The 27,011-nt window shown below is 38.2% G+C and overlaps 1 protein-coding gene across 1 annotated transcript in view; it reads left to right on the forward strand.

The window, feature by feature from the left end:
- Positions 1 to 425: 425 nt before the first annotated feature.
- LOC579397 (extracellular matrix protein 3) overlaps positions 426 to 27,011 on the forward strand; it is a 42,410-nt gene continuing 15,824 nt past the window's right edge. Inside the window, exons 1-9 of the mRNA XM_030980664.1 lie at positions 426 to 598; positions 838 to 1,068; positions 6,402 to 6,530; positions 8,033 to 8,284; positions 19,863 to 20,012; positions 23,041 to 23,250; positions 24,918 to 25,115; positions 25,684 to 25,848; positions 26,300 to 26,482. Of these exons, the coding sequence (XP_030836524.1) occupies positions 1,011 to 1,068; positions 6,402 to 6,530; positions 8,033 to 8,284; positions 19,863 to 20,012; positions 23,041 to 23,250; positions 24,918 to 25,115; positions 25,684 to 25,848; positions 26,300 to 26,482 (1,345 nt within the window). The 5' untranslated portion in view covers positions 426 to 598; positions 838 to 1,010. The remainder of the gene's footprint in view (positions 599 to 837; positions 1,069 to 6,401; positions 6,531 to 8,032; positions 8,285 to 19,862; positions 20,013 to 23,040; positions 23,251 to 24,917; positions 25,116 to 25,683; positions 25,849 to 26,299; positions 26,483 to 27,011) is intronic.

The raw sequence follows: 27,011 nt of genomic DNA on the forward strand, positions 1-27,011 counted from the left end.
TACTAGAACCGACTGTGGTCTCAAGTGGAGTCGGTAATTGCTTACACTTGAACCTCTTTGGGACACAGTTTGACCCCGGCTGGACACTAGAGGGGGTCAAGATGACCACCGGACACGAGATGGACAGAATGACCTTAACCTAGGGATGACCATCTACATGTGTACTTCCAAAATGTTTTACAAGTTTTTAAAATATTTTCAGATATAAAATGTTTTCAAATCGTTCAACTACAAATTATTTTGGGATATTTCAGAATGTTTTGTCTTACCAGTAAAAAATTGCATGTCCTGATATTTAATGGTTTTGGATTTGTACTTTCAGCTCCATCCATTATATTTATGTTTTTAAAAATGTTACAACTGTTCTAGATAAGACTAGTTTTATGGCATTGCGTTGATTTTTCAAGACCATTTCAGTAACCCTTCCCCTCATTGGTCAATTCCATTGCAGGCGGCAACACCTTGGCCAATCAGCCATTCCGTCTTAACTGGTCATGGATCTCACTGGAGAGGGAGTACTACGAAGTGAACGAGACCGAGCGATACCTCAACATCAAGCTCGTCCGACGTGGATACCTGGGAGAAACCTCATTTGTTGGTAAGTTATATTAAAAACATTTTTACGATAAATTTGATTACCGGTAAGATGGGCAGATGTAAAACAACAACTCAATGTCTGTGACACACTAAGCTTTACACTGAGACAATTGTTTGATGAATCAAATTGAATCAAAATCAAAATCATTCTAAACAGGAAAATCAAGAGGAACTGTAAATACATATTTTTGTGTATCATTGGAACATACATTAATCTTGCATTATAATGTATCCGTACAGGCATCCAGACCGCTGACGCTACCGCCGTCGCTGATGAAGATTTCCGTGGCAAGTCCGCCCGCCAGGTGCAGTTCAACCCCGGCCAGACCGAAGGATTCTGGCGAGTCCGTATCCTCAATGACCGTCTCTTCGAGCAAGCCGAGGTGTTTGAGATCATCCTCCACGACCCTGTGATGGGCGCCCTGGAGTATCCCTACAATGCAGTTGTGACGATCTTTGATGCTGAAGATGGTAAGTGATGGTGGTGACGATGATGATAATGATTAGGATGATGATGATTAGGGTGGTGATGATGAGGGTGATATTGATAATGATGAGGGTGATGATTATAAGGATGAAGATATTGATGAGAAGAATGAAGGAAAATGATAATAGCTTTATCTGAAGTAATTATCAGATTTACTCTCGAGTATGTAGAGGTGGACATATAGACTCAGATATTGATGAGACGAAGGGAAGGTATGGAGGGGTGGAGGCAGTTGGTTCTATGCAATATTCAGTAGATTTATGAAAAGGCTTGATGCTTTTCTAAAGGCTGTTTGTAATTTGTCTTGGTGCATTACATTCATAGAAGTTAACAACAATGTACAGAAAATGGAAACCCATCTACGTTTTGGCTTTTTGTATGTGAAGTGTTTCAAATCCCATTTGGATAAGCCTTCCATTCTGGCTTCCTGCTACAGTAGCAGCCTCGGTGTTAAGTCCTGTGATTTATGCAGGCCGAGCTGTCGGCCCAGTGTAAAGTCAAGAGTCAGATAGGATTAAACCCATGCAAATGCAGCCGAAAGGGAATGGGAGTATTAGGGGGAGAATTCTCAGTATTTGAAAATGCTGTGGCATTCTGTACCTTGATTTAGTGAAAAAATACAGAGATGTCCCAAAGGAAGGAATATTGAAATGAAGATATGTAGGATAAAGAAAGAGCAAGAGAGAGAAAGAGAGAGAGATAGAGGGGAGGGAGCTGGAGGGGGAGGGGGATCAGGATTGAAATGGTATTGAAACAATGCAAGTCCGATATTATTTGATTTCAATTGCCTTCAAAAGGTGCCATGGACATGAATATGACAAACATAGAATAAAACACCCTTTGCTTGAAAAGAAAGCGAAATAGTGAGGCAAAGATGTTTGAAAGTAATAGGCTTACTGTGTAAGATTACATTATAAAATACCTCGGAAACTCTCAGGTATGTAAGCAATCCAGATTGGACTCTTTGAATAGCTACATTTCTAATAATCAGCTGCCAAAAGTGCAGGTTTGGGAGGGGGAGAAAGTAATTCTTAAGCTGTAATGGGCCTTTTTATTAACTTCTGACAAAGGTAATTGTAAATAGAACTGGACTACCATCTCATGCATGATGGAGCCAGTATGGATTCAATAAGCAAAGCTGAACCATCTTAACGGTTCTTGGTCTAAAAGACAATCCAAATCCTGGCCCCAAGGAGGTAATTGATTACTATTAAAATAAGACCATCTTTCTGAATAGAGGGATAGATGCAGAGAATTAAAGAAGATGAAAAGACTTGTTGGTCCTGTTGTGGATGCAAAGATATTGAGACCGAATTTATTAATCACCTTTTAGGTACTGATGGACAGATGAAAGAGAGAATTAAAAGGAATTTTAGTGCATCACTGGATGTATTGATGGTGGTTATCTTTGGTGGATTGGGGCCTTATGAATGGAAGATGAGATTTAAGCCCCAGTCCCATATAAAGCTGGACCAGCACGGACGAGCACGGACCACTCCGGACCATCCCGGACCATGGTCTGGGGTGATCCGGGATGGTCCGGGATGTTTTGTTAAAAAAAGTGTGATGCTTTAAAGCTACAGTCCCATATACGTCCCGGACCGTCCCGGACCATCCCGGACCCCATCCGGGGTGATCCGGGATTCGGTCCGTGTTGACACCGTGTTGGCACCGGGGTGGTCCTGGATGGTCCTGGATGGTCCTGGATGGTCCTGGGCGGTCAATAACTCACTCCCGGACTGCCACGGATCAACACGGACCGCCCCGGCGCCACTACGGATGACCCCGGACCCAGCACGGTGGCTACACGGATCACCCCGGATCAAACTATTGTCCCAGACCGTCCCGGACCACCCCGGCAGTTTTTGACCGTCAAAAACATCCGGGGTCGACTCCCGGACCGCCCAGGACCATCCAGGACCATCCAGGACCATCCAGGACCACCCCGGTGCCAACACGGTGTCAACACGGACCGAATCCCGGATCACCCCGGATGGGGTCCGGGATGGTCCGGGACGGTCCGGGACGTATATGGGACTGTAGCTTAAGAGGAGTGGTGGTGATGGTGACTTGATACTTGTGGTGTTAATGATGATGATGATTTTGGTGTTATAGGACATGATGGTGATTATCGTATTGATGGTAATGATGGTATTGGTATTGGTATTGAGGTGGTGAAGTGATGAAATTATTATGATGATGATGAATATGATGGTGGTGATTATGACAATTTTAGGATGACAGTGATGATTAAGATGGTGAAGATGATGATTAGGGAAGGGTAAAGAATGGTATTTGTTATTGTCATGTGGAGGAATGATAAATGATATGGAAGGGATAGTTCATGTTAATACTTAAAGAATTATGAAATGAAGAATAAACAAAAACACAGAAAACGCTTTTAAAGCAGAACTTGTCATTAAAAAAGTTTCGAAGAAACAGCTACTATATGACCCCTGGGTGACCGAGAAGGGTAACTTAGGGCAAAAACTGTCTTCATTTCTTGACTGACCTAAAATCATGAATGTGTAACATAATTCCATTGACATAGCTTCTTTATTTCAATATTGTCTGGTAATAGAAATCTGATAGGTTGGATGGCTTCTATAATAACATCACAAAAATTATTAGTCTGCAGGGAAATCAGGAAAGGATGAAATGTGGAGTCATGTGGAAAGATTGTCCCTGTTCTAGGGGTTCAGTGCCCTTTAGGTACATTTCCTATGCAAAGAGAATTGGAGTAGAAACCGGTTGAAAGCATATTAAATGTTTTATGTTCATGTACAGGCTGGGAGGAAATCAAGAACATGGTCATAAAGTCTAAAGTAGAATGTTGCCCAAGATGATGCTTGTCAAAATAGGTTAGGAAAGGGGAGGGGTTGGATTTCAGAAAGAAAAAATAGATGCCAGCTGTTATAACCTAAAACAATATTAGCTAAAATCTCATTGATTGGTGAAAGGGGAACATTAAAACAGAGTTCAAGAACCTGGTTCTAAGAAGAAAAAAGGAAAAAGGAAAAAAGAAGTTTGTTCTTGTCAAAATTTGCCTCTAGTGCATGTTTAGAGAGGGATTTTTGGATGGAGTACTTCTTTTCGGAGTAAAATTCAAATAAACAAAATGAGATGAAGGGAAATATGCAAGGAATGTCCACATTTTATGAGTGAAATGTGCATTTTTTATGGGAAAAATGTACCAGAAAATATACTATCTGAGATTTTATTTCTGAAATTCTGACAAAGGACTACTCAATGGAATTACAAAGAAGATTAAAGATTAATGAAGATATCTTAATCACCTTATACTGAGCTTTTAATCCAAATCTTTATTAGGAAGCCAGGTAGTGTAGATGTTAAATTCCTTCCAAGGTTTACAAACTGAGCTAGTTGTGTTATTTTCAAGGTGTAAGATGCTTAGTAGCAATACTTTGTGCATGTAGATGATAATACCAAATAGTGATAAATTGAGCATAAATAAGGGATTAATAGAATTAATAACCATATCAAAGTAGAAATGACTTCCTTTTAATGATAAAAAAGAGAAGACCACCACCACCCCTCTCTAAAAAAGGAGACAATCTGCCTTCCATCAAAAATAATTTGGTTGATTTATTTTGTCTCAATTATGCCAGTAGTTCTCTATGTGGCGCCCTCAGACCCTACATGCATGTATATGTCCGAGAAACAAGAAACAAAATAGACGTTTTGAGGAAACTTTTGCGGGATACCTTTTAAATATTCAAACTTCTAGAAGACCCCCACATTACTTGAAGTGCCCTCTATCTTTTGACCCCCTTTTCCAGTTCTCTTACACAAATTTTTGAGTAGCTTACCATCCCGTCTTACAAAAATTGTGCTGGATTCTCACGTCCTGAAATAATTAGGAAGTGATTTGATTTGACGAGTCGACAAGTGAGGCTCTTGTCTGTGATGAATTGGGGATTATCGCACCTAAAGTACCAAGGACTTTTTCAGAGGGGTTACAAGTTGACTGCCGATTGTCCTAATGGAATATCCAGGCTCCTTATTATACCCATCTTATATCAAGGTGGATATGCAAAAGTGATGAGAGTAGATTAGTTTAGTTTAGGACATTACGGACACAAACGTCTGTCTGATAATACAGAGAAATCGTTCAATCAGGAGCCAAATTGGCAACATTACTGCCACTTTGGTCTTCTTTGAGAGTAATGTTACAATGCCATTGCAAAAGAAAGTGAAGTAGGCATTGGCAATATGGTGTAGCAAATGAGAAAGTAGCAAACTGATGAAGTCTTACAATGTGAAAATTTGAACTTTGTACTAAATTCAGAAATATAAAGGTTTATTCATGATATTCAGTTTAAACATTGTCTTGCAAAACTATCCTTGAGGGGTCAGTTAGGAGTACATATAATGCAGCTGAACAATCAAAAGAAAAATTTATGTTAAATGTTTCAAGCTCTTTGGTTGTTGTAAATGAAGCGAATTTTACTTTCTTCTTGAGCAGTTGACATTCATAGGTGTCATTCAGAAAGGTGCAAGGATTTTGTCTAGGAAACTTTTTTGGGGGTATGATCTAGGTTAATAACGATGACCATGAACAGATGGATGAATATTGTTTGTTCAACTCCACCATTGTGACTGCTACCTTTACCAGCGTGTAACAAAGAAAGTATGAAAACTATCACGGATGATGAGTAAAATCAGTTGAGCCTAGCCATTTGGAAAACATTGTCTTTGTGCATCACTGGGTTTGGTTTATTGCTTAACTGCATATTTGTTTAAAATCTTTAAATATTCAGTGAATATGAATTCACAAGTGAAGGATTATAGAAGGCTGTTTGAAACTTTTCGGTTTTCAATGAATTTTTTCTTGAATACCATACCTTTTTCCGAAACCACATGCCAGCACTGAACTTGCACTGTCCCTACATTGGTAACCTCAATATATCTGTTTGGAGCCAGACTATTGTTCAGACTATTTTTATGTCTAAAGATTTTAAAGATAAGAACAAGGTGCGATGGTGATTCAAATGTACATAATGATCATGAAGTGACAATTGTGATGATAGTAGTAGTAGTAGTGATGATGATAGTTGTGATGATAATGGTGTTGAGGATGATGATAATGATGGTGGTGTTGATGATGACAATGACAATTATTTTTATGGTAATAGTGAGATGGTGGTAGTGGCAGTGATGATGAGAACTTAACTCCAAAATGGAGCATGCCTGATTGATTTTAAGAAAGAAAGAAATCCACAGAGAAAGAGGATTTCAAATATATCTCTCAAATATATCTTAACCTGTCCATGTTCTATTCATTTTTTTCCTCCAGAATCTGGTGTATTCATTGACCTCCCAGACAACTACGTCATCGAAGAAGACATCGGAGAGTTCCTGGTCCCCATCAGGCGTACAGGAGATCTCTCACAAGAACTAATGGCCAGCTGCTCCACCATGCCAGGTAAACAAACAAACAAACAAACAAATAAATGATGCAAATATATGTTAAAAGTAGCAATGCATCCATAATCCCATTTCTCAGGTAGTTATTGTTCAGTAAGGCACTTCTTCAAAAGTGCAGCTTGCATATACCCACAGTTTGAAACCAGTTTTATTACCACTAAATAAAGGACTAGGATAAGTAGAAATGGATTTAAAAAAAGTGATATAGGAGTTTGGTGCAGTATTTTTGGCCCTTATCACATTCCTACGACTTCAGTTAAATAATGATATGTTTACAGGTATTGTTTTTGAGCAAGTATTTTCTCTCTGCAGCCAGCATCTGCAGAACTTGGTTCAATGCACTCGCTCAACCAGTAACTCAAAGAAGTCATTCACCCCATCATTTTCTATAGAGGTGAATCTTGAAAACTGCACTGTTACATCACAATCCTATCCCAGCAAAGCAGTAAATCAGCCATTACACTCCCTTTTAATCTCCAACTCCAAATGATTAAGGGGGTTTCGTAATCACCCCCTCAATAATCACCCCCTCAATAATCCCCCCTCAAAAAGGACAGACTACTGTTTGAGATTTAAAAGCAGGAGCCCTACTAAAATCTTACATAAACAAGTCAATATCCCTTCAAAATTTCTTTAATTCAATGGTAACTTGAGTAAATGTAGCCTAAATAAACATCTAAATAAACCTATTGTGATCATGTGTTTAGTTCCTCCACTCTGAAAATCAATGTAATATATGTTTTAAGTGCTGAAAATTTCAGACCCCTTGTTTCATATTTGTGAGCACCAGGCCAGCTAAAATCTTCTTTAATAGGTCAATAGCACTCTAAATCCATCCCAATTATTGTGAAATAGAGGAAGTTTAGCTTTGCCTGCATGAACATCTTTAGAATCTGTCAATAGGAGGATAAATCTTTATTTTTGGTTTTGGACTTAGAAAATCAATTAAATGATAGGTTTAAGTACTTTAGGTGGAGTTTAACCCTACTTTACCATCTTAAACATTGATTATCAGGGTTTGTTTCCTCCAAATGAAAGCTCCTTTTTTTTCTCCATTGCACAAGCAACTTGACTTGCCAATGCCATGGTCTGTTAGTTGGGTTTTTCTTGCTCTTTTTAAGTCGGGGCTTTGATGAGCCGATATTTGGAGACTGGATGGTTTCAAAAGAACAACAATAAGCTGAAAAATGTAGATATTTGTGGGGGGGGGGGGGGGGTGCAAGGAAACTTACAATATTTTGTCATCCAAAGACTCTATTCTTCATATTCAATCTACCATAGATCTTAAGGATTCTGTATAATAAAGCGCCATATTGTTACCCTGATAATCTTCTGGCAGTATCAGAGACATGTCTTAACTGTTAAGCAAAGATCATCCCCCTTTTCACCCTTGAAAGATAAAGATGAAGGAGAAATAGCTACATATTTTGTTACATTTAAGCAAAAATAACTCTTTCATTTCTTTATCTGCTATTCTCTCTATTCCCTTCATGATTCCAGGCTCTGCCACCGGATCTGACCCATCTCCCGTCCTCACCTTCTCCGACTACATCAGTCGAATGGAGGAGGACCCCGACAACATGGTCGCCTTCGACAAGGGAGAGGACCTCGCCTACTGCCGTATCCTGATCATCGATGACTCCCTCTACGAGGAGGACGAGACCTTCCAGGTCAAGCTCAGCAACCCTATGGGCGGCAGGATCGGAAGCCCCTCATCGATCAACGTCATCATTTCCGGTGATTCCGATGATGGTAAGTACCTGCATGGAAATTTTCTACAAGTTGTGTGGTTTGAAAAATATGAATTTGATATACACCATGTAATCCCACTTTACCAATGTACATGTGGATCATGAAAACATAAATACAAACAAGAAAAACAAGTTTTACATCGATTGATATACAGACATGAAATCTCAGATACTTTATGGCAAAGAGCTTTTATTATAAATAATCACGACACAAACTGATTTGAATAAAAATTTGTGAATATAATAAACTCGTCAAGACAGAATATCTTTCCATCATTTCATTTTATTATGACACGCATCTACATAGACTTAAAAAAAAATATAAGCTTTCTACATCGAAAAAGCAATTCTTATAACATGTTCTCAACAAATGAATTCAGGTTGTTGGGAGTCAGAAATCATCACACATGTTAACATTTTCATGATGGAACATGATTCCACATTCATAGGATAAAGGTCTTCACCAAGGTGTTGAGAGATCTAGTTTAATCGCGAAAAGTGTTTTTAGGGAAAAACCATAAAAACATGGGTCTCTTTCATGGGGCAATCTTTACCCTTCCAACCTGCTCTCCAAATCAAGACCAGGCCTACATCAGGCATTGGATCCTGACTCGCCATGACAACATAACACAAGCCACATGTTGGAGGACAACATTCATGTTGTGTCGAGGCCCTCGTGTGTCACGATTCCACCTACGGCAGCCTGCAATGCTCAACGTGGGGTTGTCAAAATATGAGTCGGCCACCGCTCATGACACAGGATGGGGATAATTAGACCGACGCGCTCACAGCGTTATGAGTCCAACATGGATTTGGTTTGAGGTGCTGTGCAGCATACAGGCCCCCAATATTAATTACAAGTAGTATACACTCGGAACAAGAACATGTCTTATGGATAACAATGGATCACAAAAATGTATTAATTACATATACGTAGCTACACTGAAAAGTCCTATCTAAAGCCCCCAAAACTGAAGAAAAAAAAGAAAGGTATAATTGTAAAACTTTGATTTAGCATTTGATAGAAATAGGTCATCCATTAAAAAGAGTGCTTGGAATTTGAAAAGAACTAGCAAAAAGTTTGAATTGGAACATTTAATATGGAGTCAATAAAATTCAGATGTACTTCTGCCATTCTTTGCCCACAAGAAAAAGATTGAAAAAAAAATTGAAAAAAAATTGTAGGTTAGAGGTGATGAAAGTTTGAAACTCGTTGCCACAATCTAGCTTTCCCTGACATTCACTTATTACAGAAAGTGTTTCTAATTTGGGCTTTATGACAAAGAAGGGAATTCTACGTCGGGGATAATCCCTTGCCGCCAGTGACCCTCTAATGCTTCCCCCATCAGAAAGCCATTGTTGTTCACTCATATCAATCCGTGTGTATTTCATGGTCGGCCACAAGTCTAGGTGCATTATCAACCCCCTTCCCCCCCTGTCATGAAGTTTGATTTTGGAAGGCGAAGTTGAGTGACCGACAGTCGCAAAGAATAGAGGCCTGATATTAAAACTTATGCCCCACAAGCCTTGTGGGATTGACTTACATGATTCATAAAAAAGCAATTTGATAAATGTCCCCCTAGTATAAACAAAATTGACAATTTCCACATTTTTGTGGGTTTTAATCTGTTGGTTAATCAGTGAAATGTGATCGCTCTCACTGTATAGTGTATAAATAGGCTGAAAATATGACACTTGCCTGAAGTAAAATGATTCTATAAAAAATTCTCCAGAAAATGCTCTCATTCTTTTGATCTCAAAGGGGCATGTAACTTCTAAGAAAGGTCATTTAAGCTGATGTGGAGTAATTGATTTATAGGATGTTAAAAAACTTTTATGATCCCAAAATGTAGCATTTGTTGCTTGTTTGTAGCCAGATTACCGGCTTATGTATTTTAAACTTGAAAGAGAAAAGCCGCTGGTCATGATTAAGAGTGGCTGAGCCCCAGACACAAAATCCCAGATTTAGCCATAAAGCCCCTCCCCCCCCCCCCCATGACCTGACACAAATTGTAATGTGACAGCTATATCGAGAGTGCCCTATGAATATGGCTACAATATCTGCCGAGATTGTGAAGGGCGTTTATAGCACATTACAAAGATCCTAAGACCCTCCTAACTCTTAGCAGATAGGTAAAAAGATTTATTTATTTTAAAAAATGAACAGTGAATTCCAGCACTCTCCAAACATACTAGAAGCTATTAAAATCATTCACACAATTATCACAAATGATGAAATAAATAGGATAAAGACCCACAGCAAGAATTAAAAAAAAATAAAGGTACAAAAATGACATAAATAATCCATCCCTCCTCAAAAGTAAATGTTCAAATTGTTATTTCTATTACAAAAAAATTCATTTGGAACAGCTACAACATTTATACAGAGCCATGCACTTCCTGCGTGTACTAAGCTAAGGCAACAATATCATGGAGCTACAATAACCCACACATGTATGCTTTCTGGTCTGGGGATAACACATGAATCCATCATCAGCTCCAGCTCTGTGTATTACCTAGAGAACATGAACTCCCATACCTCTCCTTATTGTTTATTTTCATGCTGTCTATTCAGTTAATGGGCCAGACACCCTTCCCACCCTCATGGCTTGAGCCCCTCAGGTCATTCCTCAGAGGTGAAAGGTCATAGGAGGTCATTTGGTAGCTCTTCATTTTCCAGTTGGGTTCATGACATAAAAGAATATGGTGTATAAAGAATAGGCAAATATGATACAAAAGGGTATTATCTATTGAAACATTCTGATGAAAATAAATTCAGCACAAAATTAAATCAGTTAACTGTCATTTTGACACTTCGTTCATTCATTATTTGTACAAATCAGAGTTATCATCACAGCTTCACAAATAGCTGATCTTTGTTTTTGCTCCCCAAATAACTACGCTTGTCCTGACGAAAACCTCCCTGTCAAGTTGGTGACAAAAGTTGGCATCAGCGGTCGCATGCCGGTGATGACTGCATGAATAACAAGCATATGATATCCAAATCGAGTCGCAGACAGATGAAGAGAAGAAAAGAAAGGAAGAACCACAAAAGGAAAGAGCGTGTGAGCGAAAGCTAACAAATTACAAAAGGTCAAAAATGAGGAGAAAAAACGTGCATGCAGTGGTCAATAGTAAAACATCCTTGTACATTTCCCCTCCCCAAATTACCCAGTTAATTCAAGGTAAATGTATTTAACTCAGAGAGTTAATGAATAGATGAAAGGGATTGCTTGCATTTAGCCCTTTTCTTCTAAAGCCCTATTTAGGAATGGAATTACTGAATCACAGGAAGCAATAATATTTCCCTTTCGGCTTCTGGAGGTTTCTTTTGCAGACTCAAAAAGAAAATAGATCAATAAAATGAAATAATGAGTCACACTTCTTTGTAGAGAAAAACTCAAATTACCAGAACACTTAAAATAACTTAGTGTACAGATAAATGAATTTATTCATCAGTTAAAGATTTTATGATAAAAATCATGAATGTTTGAAGTGATTGATTAAGATAATTCTGCAACTGGTCAGTCACCCTTAATTTAAACTATGAAAATTCTTATCCCAGACCTATGCCAGTGTCCTTCACCTGCCAGAGGTCTTGTGATTAAATTATATTATAAAAATATGAATAAATGTGGCAGAATCTTCGTTAGAAAGGATTGAAAATATAATGATGTAAATAAGCAAAATGTATGTTACATCATAATCAAATATGTAGAGAGCCGAGTACAAACTTGTGTTGGATAAAAATATCAGCATCACATTCATTTTACATTGAAAAAAAGAACAGAATCAAAGAAAAAGAATGACAAAACAGCAACAGGAAGCTGTTGAAAAAGAGTGGACATTTAAAGGAGAGCTTCATATAAAAAAAAAAACATTGACTGAAAAACAACAAATCAGGAGCAAGAAGCTGCGGTAGCAAGTATTTCTGTCAAATTTCACATAAAAAAACACATTTTGCGAGGAACCCCTTACCAGACCTGAAAAACGGTGCATCCTTGTCCCCCGGGCATGATGTGAATTTCCTCGTCCGATTCGCTCATCTTCCCTAATCCTTTGAATGATGCTTTCCTTCCTCAAATTGACTACTTTTTGTGACATCGTCATGGTGATGGGAGCTGAAATTGACAGTTACAAATACACCCATGTCTAGCGCGGAAATTGGCAAGTTCAACTTTTCTTTAGAAGCCTCTCTCACTTTGTTGATCCATGAAGTAATCCTCATCATAGCCTTTGCAGAGAAACATCCCAAGTTAAATTGTCTTTAGGTATTTGTGAGTAGACCCATCACCATTTAGCCCTCCTACACCCTTGTCGCCCCCCCTTTGAACATCAATTAACTCTTTGGATCTGTCTGTCACACTAAATAAATTTGCTTTTCACAATATCTTTATATTTTGTCTATGCCCTGTGTATATCACCACATCCATCCTTCAATATTCAATTTGACTGATGTCTTTAACTAAAAATATCTATTATAAAAAAAAATACAATACCCTCAAATACTTGTGGTTGTCTTCGGTCTCCTAAAAGTATCACCAATCAGTCTGGGTTAAATCCTTGCACAATTCTATACCATGTCTCCCCCCTTCCAGTTATGTGGTCCCCTCCCCTCCCCTCCCCTGCCCTGCCCTGTAAGAATAAACTATGATTAACAAATTCTAGTCTTCCCTCCCCCTCTCATGAATTAATGCTTCCTCTTCCAGTCTTGTCTCATACCCCCTATCCCTCTTCCATTCATGATGTCTGCCTACCTGTTCTATGGCATCATCCATCTGCCCTTGAACGTGAAAGAGTTCACACAGAGTTATTCAGAACATGAATTCCTCCCCCCAAACCACCGAACCTCCAAAAGTGACACCTACAGACAGTAGCCCGGTGGCATAACCTTTGAGAAATCCCCCCTTTCAAGCTGGGAATCCTTGAGCACTATTTCCCCCCTCATTTTTATTTCATTCAAACATCTTAATAACTTGAAGGGAAATCTTTTGACATTTTCTGAGTTGAAGCGGGAGATATTGCACAGCAGGGGAGATAACAAGGGTCCAGACTATTCAGTTTGCGAGCTTGTTATCTAGATATAAATCCTTCTACAACAAAAGATCATGAGGAGTGCACTTGTTTACATAGTCTATTTTCATATTTTCAAAGAATTCATATGGTCTGCCCTTCTGGCCCTGAACAGATGCTTGCTTTCATGTCCTGAGTCATGAATAAAGTTTTGGAAATGTGGCATTAAACTATCAACGAAGATTACTCAAGATACTTTAGAAAGATGTGCATAAACAAAATCAACTGTGGAAGAGCCTTCAAGTGGTCTTCAATCATACACATTCTGATTGTAAAACAGACATTACAAGAGCAAAAGTAAACATACAAAGTTGGCAACCACACGGATGATCAAAAAGGGCAAAAATTTGGTAGAAAACTTTACGAAACCCTACTGAAAATGGGATTGATTCACAAGCTCTCTTCTATAATGAAATAACCACCTTACAGGTCTAAATTAGATTTCACTCAGCCCAAATTGAAGATGGCTTTTGGCTCTGACAATGAACCCATCATTCTAGGTCTGTCAGATCTATTCCAAATCAACCTCAGTGGGGGGGGGGGGGGGGGGTTTCGAGGGGCACTTTCAACCACCCAGAGTCCCAATTTAGATGTCTGGTCTGAGTATCGCATCATATTAGGAATTAGTAATGAGTTTTCGAGTCCTTTCCAATCAACTTTACGAGGGGGTGACTTGGGGTCCACAGGGGCTCATTCCCACCTTCATCACACCTACTGGTATAACCTTTGACCTAGCCAGGTGACCCCGTGTCGTATCTGGGCTCATCTGGTCCCTCAGTGATGAGATGATTTGGGTGATGAGTATTTGGGTAAGGAGTAGAAGCTAGTAAGTCGCATAGGGGCTATATCTAATGGTTATTGGATATTTAAAGTATTTAAACTTCACACAGAACATGCAAAACAATATTTGCAGATGTAATAACTCCTTAAAATTAAATGAAATTTGCATTGACAGAAACATATTAGATTCATCATGCATGAAATCCAATTACAGATAAAAAAGACACCTGTAATTTGAACATATAACCTTGTAGTGCGAAACATTATCTCTTTCTATTCCAATCAAATTACTTCAGGAAATGTTCTTTTGGATTCTCACTATCACTTTAATTTTACCTATATTTTTCCTTCTCCAAGAGTCTAAATGTTGAAGAAATAAACACTTAAGATTCATGATCCATAAAAATGTCCTCCATTTTAGGCCCTAACAGAAACCTGTTGATCAGAAAGGACACTCTTACCCTAAACTTCATATCTTAAAAGTGATTTACCACATGGAGAGAACCCTAGTGGTGCACTCTGCAGAGACACTTGTTAGATAGTTGCCAAAATGTGCAGTGACATTTTATGGAGATTCAGTTTCAGTTTTGGAATCTCTTTACCATCACACTTCAACTTTAGGTTGACTTTAGACATAAAACTTGACCCATTAGTATGGCCAATGTTTCCAGATGCTGCATGTGGATAACTGTTGAAACATCTGTAAAATAAGATCACCTTCCCATAAAAAGATACACTTATCTCTTTCTGTCTGTCTGTCTGCCCCCCCCCCCCCCCGCCCCCCCTCTCTCTCTCTCTCTCTCTGCATCTCCTCCTACCTGTACATAGCTTCACATTGTACCAAAACCTGTCCAAGCAATCTACTTCAGCAGTCGGTTTAGTCCTGTCCGTGCTACTACCGACCGACCCGCTTTGTTTGCATTTAATTTTGAGACGTGGGTTGGTGACTGCCATGCCAAGGTCAAAGTGCCATTATGATTATGACTAATTTGGCCCAAAACAAATTGGATTATTCGATGGGAAATGGGTCATAAAGCTTGTCAAAAAAAGCTTCTGAAGCAAGTGGACACAAAAATGAGCATGTAACATTTAGTTTGCCATATAGGCCTAGCTCCAACATTGTCATAACAAACTTTCATGGAGCTATATCGTTTTTGTTTTTATTTTTATGAGAATAGAGAAGAAAACCAGTTCTTGATATTTATGTTAGATCTGCCATCTCCCTACTTTCCAATAAAACTATAAGCAAAAGTCTGAGCTATTTCTTTGAAGATATTTTCTATATTCAAGATGCAAAGCAGAATCAAGACCCAAAATACATCAATATAGGCCTGGTCACAACCTCATTGTGTTATCCTAAGGCAGCATCAATGCCTGGTCACCTACACTTGTTTGTTGTTTGTTTGTTTTTGTTAGGTAGGCCTTCCTGAAGTGGTATACACTTTTCTTCAGTCTTTTTGTCTTGTTCTATAGCATACAGTAGGTGACTTTCAAAAGTAGGGTATGAATACCGAACAGTGTCGGTAGTTCAAAGTTTCATTGTGGTATTGTTTCAATACAGAAGTTGGGTTTCTTTCAAAAAATGTTTACACAGGGCAAGAGGGCAAAGGTAGCAAACAAAATTATAAAAACCTCTCAAAATAGCGGTAGCAACAATTTGACCATGCATACAAAGGTCCTATTTTATGTTTTTTGTGCACAAATCGGAAGTGTTCTGAATTGCAAAACAAGCAAGGAAAATGGCAAGCAGGTGTAAAGTGGAGCTTTACTTCAAGACAACCGAATTCTTAAAAATATGCATGAATGAGTGTTTTGTTTATACTTATTTGTTAAACAGTAAGACATATACAATATTCAAACAGTTTGATGTTTCATTCATCCTTCACACATATAAAATCTGGTACCTGTACCTGTAAAGCTTTTTCTGTATTAGTTCTTTTATTATCGAAATCCATCCCCAGTTCAACTTCTGAACATTGCACACAAATAGGCAGCACATGGGAGGTATTTTAGTAACCTGATATGATACATGTCTTTCAAATGTTGATAAAGATTGAATTTGATCAGAAGGTGGAAACACGTGTGGGGTTTCTTTTCTTGGTTTTGGGGTGAAAGAAATCAAAGAATTCCCGATAATGAAGGGTCCCCATATCTCAACCCCCCAATGGGGTTAGGTTACTGACTGGGATGTCGACAAGCTGTTTAACATTCGCTGGAATAACGGGGAACATTGTCCTCCTAAAACTGGGATGATGTAGATTTAATTGGGACCAGAACTACATAATGTTTCCCTCAGGGTTCGGGAACTCATGAGGAGAGCAAAACAGGCACATTCATCTTGGCTCTTAAAAGTGGAATAACATGTTCAGGTGTGTACTGAATGTGGTGTATAGTACTTGTCCATCCAGATTTTAGCTCTTAAAAACCACCTCTGAATAACCACCTCTGAATTTATTATGCCTATATTGTTTGTAAGGTCATGTGTGAGCCTATATCACTTTATATAAAACACATTTCTTCATAAACTCTCAATACATGTATTTACCCTAGTATGATAAAAGACATCTGCAAAGCCATCACATACAATTGAGAATATTATCTCTTTAATATGTGATACAAATGTTTTATAATGGCTTTCACAAATAGCATCATTCATGAGGGAAGGCATTTTACAAAAACACATTGGGAGAAATAAAACTACCCAACCAAATCCATAAATCATTTTCTCTAAATCCCTATGGTAGACTAAATAATGTCTCCTTTTTGACAGGTAGAGCAGAAATGACCAATTATTCTGTGGCCCATTGTCATACAAAAGCAAACATATAAAATAAAAATGCTTCCTAATGGAATACATGTCCTAATGTCTATGTTTCTCATTGCACATGTATTATAGGCAACTGCTTAAATAGACCACCTGTTACTGTTAGTGACACTTTATTTATTTCTCTCTGCCTTTTTATACAGGTTTTGACACTAACTTGAGATTAATTAAGCAATTTATTCATTTATACATCAATACAACACACCTATATCATGCCATCTATCAAGTAAAACTACATCTTATGCCTCGGTTATTCAAAGAACTCTTGGGTATCTCAGATGAGCAAATCTTAAAGTGGGTGACTTGAGTCACCCCCATGTTATCAGACGAGGGCCCCTCAATTGATGGTCAAATTGTGAATAAGCAGGAAACACTCTGTAACCAATTCAGACTTCTTTAGAGTAAACCAGTTTCCTCAATACCCCCTCTCCACCCCTCTTCCCTTTCCCCTTCCCCTCATCCTATACCAAGTAGTCTTGGCAGACATGCTCAATTCCAAAATGAGCCAGGAGAATGCACATCAACTGGTTTATACAAAAAAGTAAATGATGTACCTTGACTTCTTACCATAATGAACACCATATTATATTTAATTATTTTTTCTCATTTAATACTCTTCAGCAAGTGATGAATATTTATGTTGCACATCTTTGTGCTGAAATATTGATGACATTTGATACATTCTGGTAAAGAGACTATACCCCCTTTTCACCTGCTGAGGTCAAATCCTTAATTCACGCAATTATCGATATAGATTTTTGGGAGAGAGAGAAAAAAGGGGAGGGGGTGAAACGGATTTCACGATAATATCCTGAAATTAGAACTTTACTAAATGAGTTGAGTCAAAATTAGGTTAATTAAATTAATAGCTGAATCAGGTGCTAACTGCTCCTAAGCTGACTTGAACACATCCATTCACATATTGGTAAACAAACTGAAACCAATCACCCTCAAACACCTTAGTATTCAATTAGGGTATCAATTCTGCGTCCATTTTAACAATTTAAATGTATTCTTGCTTCCAATTTTGAATCGGGATTTTTGTAGACCCCAGAGTGCACTTTCAGTGAGAAGAGTTTACCCCTTCATGAAAAATCATATGATTTATATCAAGGTTGTGGGGATTTAAACCCTGCTGAAAATGGCCCCCTTTTCCAATTAGAAGAATGAAACTGATCCGCAGACTAAATAATTGCCTCTTGACTAGATGAATACTCCTCAAAATTGCAACTGTTACCAATTACTTACTTAGGGTTTGTTAATTTTTCAAATTAAGCTGAAGCTTTCGTCCCTGTACAACAAAAAAGAGCTGATTGCAAAATCTTTTGACTCGAATTGAAAGGAAGACCCACCAAGAATTATTCCTTTCTTTCCCCCATATAGGATTTGTTTATATCTAGGGGATAATAATAATTAGTGGTCCCTGGGGTACTATTCTGAGCTGGCCAATTTAGAAACACAAAAGTGTAGGAAGAAAATCTGTGTTGATGCAAATTAGCAACCCCTCAACAGCAAACTGAATATTTACTCAATTATGTATTTCACAGAGGGAAGCCATTTTACGGAAATGCTTACTGGTAAATGAGATAGTTCTTTGAAATATCTTGGGGGCATTTATGTGATACTATAACTATAGAGATTAGCTGTTGATGGATCTTTAAAAAAAATTGTAGTCATTGAGATAAATATGTTAGAATGATAACTGAATATCTTCAATTTCTGAAAATGCTTGGATGAATGAATGTATGCCTTATGCAAAGTGGAAAACGGGAACAAATATCGTTTATACACTTTAGAAATTAGGATTTATATATCAGACATGTACCTTGACACAATTGCAAAGTTTACATAAGTGTATGAAATAAGGATGCTGCTAAAAAAACACACTTCACAATAGCATTGAACCCTTTCATTAAATTAGTAACAGTTTGATTCACACTCCTTAACGATTTGTTGTCACCTTATTGTGTACATGAAGTTGAACGCATCAAATCAAATCATATGTAACAGAATAAACAATCGCAACAATAAAGTCCCTCACAGCTAGATAAGCAGCAGTGCACCTGTTACTTTTTTAATGACACCGTTGACATAAGATCATATCTTCTTTTGTGTTGTTCTATCAATCAAATTCTCAAGTGATGAAATGTTATAATAATTTACAAACCATGCAAATTTGGGATCACTTGCAGTTAGATGAGCAACTATGCACTTTTATGTGCTATTTTAAGCCTTTGTCCCATATTTGCCTTTTGTATGTTGCCCTTTCAATAAAAAAATCACAGGGAAAGGGGTCAGCGTCCGGTCACTGAATCTTAAGAGTGATATAAGAATAAAAGTCTGATGAGATACTTAAGAATGCATTTCAATGAATGGATTGCATCAGTGGTGCGTAGCATTCCTTCCTCTCACTTGGAGGAACTGGAGAGAGACGCTGGCACAAAAAGAAACAAAAAGACGGCCTTCAGGACCAAAATAATGTAACAAATGAAGTCACTAACAGTTCATCTTAGTATTTGATGTGATTCCAACAAAAATGAAGAAAGAATAGATACAGAGAAAGGGATACACAAACTGTGCATAGAATCAACCAAAGAGGGCGCAATCTTGAAAAGACATGTGAAGAACACTAAGATTTGTTCACAATGGTCCAAAATGTCTGTGAATCTTATGCCCCTTTGCTCCATACAGTCCACAAAGTGCATGTTTTTGTTTGTTTTTAATACAAGTTAAAAATATTACAAATTCATTTTCATAATTAACAGAAATACATATATATACGGTATATGTATTTCTAGTCTGGTATGTTACCTCTTACAATGGATAAAAGTTATATTCAATCTTCATTTGATTTTAAGGCGATAAATTGTAACTAAAACCATCTCTTTGTCTCTCTGTTTAGTTCCATCATTCTACTTCGGCGAGCCCGAGTACAAGGTTGACGAGAACACCCCATTCATCGAGGTCACAGTCTTCAGGACTGGTACCGATGTATCCAAGATGGCTTCTATCACTGTTCGATCCCGTGCCTCCAACCCCGTCTCTGCCATTGGTAAGTATTCATTCCAATAATGATGTATCATAGTTGTTCAGGTTTTAGGAACAAAGTGTTGAGGCGTTTCATCTGAAAAGCTTACACTTCTGGCTTAGTGTGAATATCCAGGGTCTTTAAACATAAGCACCAAGATTTCCCCCTCCCCTGGACAAGAAGCATCCCCCTCCCCATCTAAACCCTTCTCAAAAGTTTCCTTTTGACCTTTGCTAGTCTCCCTCATCCAGGAGTTTCTTTCACTTTTTGAATACTGTTAGACCAGAAACTTTGTGGATTTCAGAATGGCCCTTTTTCTGTAAAGATTCATGATGCAAACCATTAATAGAGCTATTACACTTCCACACATTCTCCAGACCCTCTCCATAGAAACTTCTAAATCATTTTATGGGGTGTATGTTAGCTTCGGGACTGGCTAGGGGTAATAACAGGAGCACAAACTCCGATGAAGACGCAATCCTTTTGGCTCGAGAGATCTTGGCTAGGAGATCACTTCAAATCGGGGCTGATCTAGAAGTGATTTCCTGTCTTGAGTTGAAGGGATTCTCATCCCATTATGCCATCAAAGAGAGATGTCCAAAGCACCATTTCCTTCAATTTTCAATTTCATTTTAAAATGGACACAGTTGGATCAAGGCAAAATGCTAAAATCGCTTTACCCCTTTTAATTTCAAGGCTAAGTAGGGATTGGGTGGCATGGAGAATGTGGCAAGTTATGTGCGAAATTGGAAAAATTCTAAATTCTTTTTTTTCTTCTTCAAGGTTTTGGATACTGGTTGATCATTTGAATATCAATACAAATTCCAAATTGTGTGTACATTTTACTCTAAAAAGTCTTTTTTAAATGTATATATATTCTCAAAGCTGAATACTAAAGTTACACAGGGGAAATGAAGTTTATGAAAGATCATAACTGTATTTTTTATTAAGCTGAAAATTTGAACTATCTTAGATTGTAATAAAAATCTGTTAAGGAGCAATACAGACCCAACTTTTAGTACAAAGTTTTTAATAAAGAATGAGAATATCCCCTTCAAAAATTTGGGATGACTTTTATGTTCTGTTCACTTCATATCAAATTATCTTCATGACTGAGAGCAGCACTTCCTTTATCATCTTATCCCTTGCCAGTAGTCGTAATAAAACAACACCCAGATAGCACCTGACAGTTTAGACACTTGCTAGCGTCTTGAGAAAAGGGGCCCCCTCCTCGTTGAATATTTTCATATTCTGAGTACATAACCCCCTTTCCAACTTGTATGGTAATGTTTTTTTCTGATATTTTTTCTTTAATCCTGCTTCATGGAAAGAATATTGGTAAAATATGATTATTAGATTTAAAATTGTATTGTTCGGTTTGTTATCTTTTGTTTACATTGATGTGCTGTATATTCTCAGCTATAAATATGGTTCCCTTTTTTCATTTTTACTTTTGCTTTTTAAAGAGTTATATTGAGTATTAGTAGTGTATAAAGCTTGCATGCAGTATAGTCTAGAATTTGTTGATGTTGTCTTGTTGAGTTTTGATTCAGGCATTACCAGTACATTTTCCTTAATGTTATATAAAAGTAATGGCATATATCAATGGCAGCTCGATGTGCCATCTTAAATTCAATTTGAAGATGTTTGATACAAGGAAATTTTCCAATGATTTGATAACTCGAAAGATTAGGGGAAAAACATTCCCTGGGAAACATTAGCTTATTATATGTCTAATCATCTGATGACATTGTGTCATGATGTGGTTGCACACACCTGGACCCTGTTTCACAAAACCCATTATTACTATCAAGTTCCATAATTGATATAAGCCAACAAAATCATAACATTTGATTGGTTGCAAATTTGCGGTAGAATCATGTCTGACGTTTTCTTCAATTTTTCTTAATGAAGCAAGCCCCTGGTCTTAGTGACATTGTATCAATGTAGCTGTGCAAAATAGTTGAGGTTGCATGAGTAATGCATCGTTAATTAATGAAACATGTCTAGCAGACGGTTCTATTCTTTCATCCCGATGTATAATCCAAGGAAATCATATTCTATGACAACATACCGGGAGTGTGTCATTGGATTTATCAACACCTGTTGTTTTCACCCCTAGTTGACTTTTCCTCAATTTTAAAGGTATTTTGTTTTGTTTTTGAACAAAACCAATTCAGTGCTATGATGCAAACTCCACTTTAAAACATTATGGCAAGATATAACAAAGAAAAACCAAAACTGCCTGTAATATACTTTTAAAAGTGAATATTTCATATGATATAGGGGATATCTTTCACATGTGCGTATAGATACATTTTACGCGGTGCTCTCTCGGTTATTGTACTGTTCAGAGTAGCACTGGATTGATTCTGCATTATAATTTAAGAGGCTCATTTTAAATAGTTTGCTTTGATTTTGTAGACAATTACTTATATGACCATTATATGTCTTTAAGTGTTGTATGCATCATCTGCTAAGAGCCCTAAGAATCTTGTCTGTTTTGTATCCTCTCGTTGGCTTGTCAAAAAGTTTTATTGAAAAGGTTGGAACATGATCTGATTAGAACAAATGTTCCACAGCTGATGTTCCGTCATTTAATTTCCATGTGTTTTCAGATAAAGATGCATGCCTCTATGTTTTCTTATGTCATCTTTCTTTCCTGAGGATGACAAAAGATAAGCACGTCTTCCCTGTCAGAATAATGAATGTTAGTTTCTTGAAGCTATTCAACGCAAAACTTAATGTTTTCTTGCAATTTTAAAAGCTTCTTTCTTTTAAGCATTTTGTTTCAAGAAACTTTAGTAGATGTTAATTGTGTTTTTCATTCAGTTTTGTGAATGTTTTGTATTCGTTAATCTTATTTATTTTTCCTTTTTTTGTATTTCATATCAGTTTAGTATTCACACTTGTCTTTTTCATATATACTTATCTTTTATCTTCGTATCTTTAGAATATAATCAAACAATGAATCTATAAATTATTAAACTCATTGATTCCTTGGTTTGAATGACCAACTAATTAACCTTCCACAACCTCTTTTTACTTCCAGCTGGTGAAGACTACGCTGGAATCAGCCGCAACCTGGACTTCGCTCCCGGTGTCAACCAGCAGACCGTAAAGGTTTACATCATCGATGACCGTGGTCAGCCTCGTCTTGAAGGACCAGAGACCTTTGAGCTCGTCCTCAACATGCCCATGAACGGCGTCCTCGGACTACCATCCAAGACCGTCATCACCATCAATGACACCATCTCTGACTGTAAGTGGAGTATAAGGGAGCTGGGAGAGGATTGGGGGTTGGAGGAAGGGGGGTTGGAAGAAGGGGCAAAGGGTGCAAGTGATTAGATTGGTACCTAGGGAAACTTGAAGGATGATGGCAAGTGAGAACAAAAATCTTCCATCAAAACAACATCTTTGAGGATGATTGCAGGATGGGGTAACTGAGATGGGGTTTAGGATACGCAGAATGGTGCAGGGATGGTGGGATGGGAAGGAGTAAATTGGTGCAAATCATGGCAGAAATGAAAGAAGAAGGTGGCAGGGGATTTTCCAAAACCATATCCTGACAGTTGCTCATTTCAAGTACATGTAGTTGTCCCACTTCTTGAGCAACAATCACTTGTAGAGCCAAGATAATCCAGCACACTGCTGGATCAAAACAGTCCAATTCTTAATAGGTTTGATTGCAAACATTTGAATACCTGCCAGAAATTGTCAAACTGGTACAAATTAGTTAAACACTGGCATCTGCCCTATCCTCCCCTTTCTACCTCCTAATATCCTCTCAATTGGATTATTTAATTCCACACATCAGGAAAGGCAGGTGTTATAAATGGCCAAACACCAAGAATGACAAATTTGTCTCGAATCTTTTGATGATTGCTTCAAGGATGTAGCAAGAACAGGCATTTAGTCTTCAGTAATGTATCGAATACCAGGCTTGATGTAGGAAGTGTATGTTGCACCAGATGTTGGTCTATTGAATTTGGATAGGAGGGGAGGGGAGGGAGGGAGGGGGGGTACAGAGTAGAAAGTAACTGCCGTTCAAGTGCATACATGTGATGATTCATGATTTTTATGTTACCACTTGTTGACGTGAACATGTAGATGATATCTTCAAAGAATTCCGAAGGCATCCTAGCTATGTGAAAACCAATATGGAAAAGAGAATCTGATAGCTCATCTTTATCTCAATTCCTTACTCTAATAATACTTGAAGCCCACACGCTATCTCGTGTGGTGTAATCACTACCTCCAAAACGACCCTCAGAGACAGAGAGTTCATGCAAAAAATTAACCCCACCACCTAGAATTTTGAGTGGGAGGGGGACAAACAAGACATGAGAAAATTGGTGGAGTATTTGAAACAGCTCCAAATTTCCGTCAAAAACATGCTGCAGTCACTTCTACCTTCGCAGCCACTTCTACCTTCGCAGCCAAATAGTACTTTTATTGGAAACAAATGTTTGACACCAATCATATCGTCTTGAGGTTTGGACTAAGATTTCGACAGAAGATGGATCATGATCTTGACATAAACTGTCTTTCGTGACATAAGTGTATACCTCACAATGTATCAAGGGGAATATGTGTAGACTGTATAGTAGCAGTGCAGTTAAAATGTCACATACTTGTTTTGAAATGCCGGATTTCCTTCAAACTGCAGGTGTAACTAATTCAGTTAGTTTCTGTTTTGAAGTGGAACTGGGGTATAAGAAGGGGTACATATAAGGCAAGAAGGGGGTGAACGAAAGGGACTTAAGATGAGATGGAGGGTTTTTAGGGTTAAGATTAATAATTTTGAAATAAATTTCTAGTACTGAATCCTGCCCTGGAGTTCAGTGTATTTATCCTCACAGCATAAAATTCATACATTTAAGACTATTTTTAATTAAACCCACGCTTTATCTTTCTATCTGATTTCAGTGCCCAAGGTTGAATTCAGACACCCCACTTACGAAGTCAACGAGAATGACATCAGAGTCACCGCAGAGATTGTCCGCACTGGAGATCTGTCCATCGAGAGCTCCGTCCGTTGCTACACCCGCCAAGGATCCGCTCAGGTCATGATGGACTATGATGAGAGACCCAACACAGAGGCTTCCCACATCACCTTCTTGCCTGGTGAGTAGGAGGGTTCAGGGTTCAAAGCCTTTGAGAAGTTGCTCATGTAGACATAAGGTCAAACTGGCTGGGCTTGAATATTAAATCAAAGTAAAACAGTCCTTACAAAAGTTATTACATTTCTTCAATAGAGGCACTGCACTAGTCTGGAGATCATTAGATTACAGTTTTTTTTTAAAATCCCAATTTCTCTTCATATGAAGATTTCTAAAGGAAGTGCAAAGATTGATCTAAACATTACAAACATTAAGTACCTTTGAAAATGCAAAAGCTTAAGATGAGGAGGAGATTGTTAGTTTGGTGACCATAGTTTGCTTCTTAATTGTATCATTTTGAAATGAAAACAAGCTTTAATAGCAAGCCCTTACCCTCAACATTTTAAATCTTAACTTTATCTTCCAGTAAAGACTGTGTGAACATGCATCTAGTATAGTGTGTACATGACAGGGAAAGCTATTGCATAGCCATCATTTATATTGTCCTACAGTACTACACACTACTGCGCTCATCACACATATACCAAGTATATTTTCTTGTCATTAACTCCTTCATTCTCTCTCACTTTCAGGCGAAAGGACCAAGACCTGCTCCGTCCTCCTGATGGGAGACAACATCTACGAGCCTGATGAATCTTTCCGTCTTGTCCTTGGATCACCACGTACCGCTTCAGGCGTTCCTGCCGTCATTGGCGAACAGAACGTAACCGTCATCACCGTACACGATGTTGGAGATGGTAAGTAAACTCAGAAAGATTCACTTCACTGCTGGACTGAAATATTGTTTGAAGAACTTAGTCGATCTTGTATTGTAACGCCTATGTTGAAAGATCTTTTTGTCAACTCACTGTGTGGATGAAGGAGCTATATCAGCCAGCCTTAAAGAACTTAAAAGCATTTTGGTATCCTGAGTGACAGAAAAATACACAGTACCATGTTTAATATTAGAATTTCCACTTTTGAGGTTTGGGTAATGTCAAATTGACAGTAATTAGCACAATTCACATTAGTTGAAATCTAAAAAAAAAGGGGAAGAGGATGATAAGAGCGAGATTTTAATACTGTCCTTTAGATGAGTCTTTGTTTGACGAGCAAATGGAAGTTGGAAGGTACATGAGTTTTGGAACATGTGCTCCAAATAGCACAAATATGTCATTCTCATTCTCTTTCTCATTCAAACCCACACAGCTCCAGTCATCAAGTTCCCCGAGACCAAGTTCAGCGTTGATGAGCCCACCGACCTCGACTCTGTCGCCACGGTAACCATCACTGTCATCCGCATGGGAGACTCCTCCCAGACCTCTATTGTCCGTGTCTTCACCAAGGATGGCTCAGCCAGGAGTGGTCTGGACTACAACCCCCTCTCGCAAGGTAAGAACGCCAACATTGGTGTAAGACTTACTTCATTTATCCATAAATTTTCTCTGACTCCCCCCCCCCCCCCTCCCTCTCTCTCTCTCTCTCTCTTCCTGTCTCTTTCTCCCTTTCTGTCACTTTCTGTCCCTTTTTCTTTTTCTGTCTCTCTCTTTCTCCCTTTCTTTTTTGTTGTTCCTTTGAGTTTCTTTCTATCTCTCCACCTCTTTAACTCGTGCTATATTATCTTTCTCTCTGCCTTCTTTTCTTTCTATCGCTTTTTCTTTCTGTTCGCATGTCTGGCATTTCTTCATCAACTCTTCATCAATCATTCCTTCCTTGAAATAATTCCCTTTTCAAAAGCATTTTGTTGGACATGTGCATGTAAAGGAAAGAGGCCACTCTCTGTTAGCAAAGAGCAAGAACCAGTCCTCAAGAACCCTGTCACTCCTTGAGGGCAAACCTTTGGAAGTTCATGTCAGAGTCATTGGTAATCTCTGGAGCTAATCATGTCATTGCGCAAGCCCCCCTCCCCCCCCCCCCCCCC

The sequence above is a fragment of the Strongylocentrotus purpuratus genome, unplaced genomic scaffold (genome assembly GCF_000002235.5).
Source record: "Strongylocentrotus purpuratus isolate Spur 01 unplaced genomic scaffold, Spur_5.0 spur5_scaffold_11, whole genome shotgun sequence".
Taxonomy (NCBI): domain Eukaryota; kingdom Metazoa; phylum Echinodermata; class Echinoidea; order Camarodonta; family Strongylocentrotidae; genus Strongylocentrotus; species Strongylocentrotus purpuratus.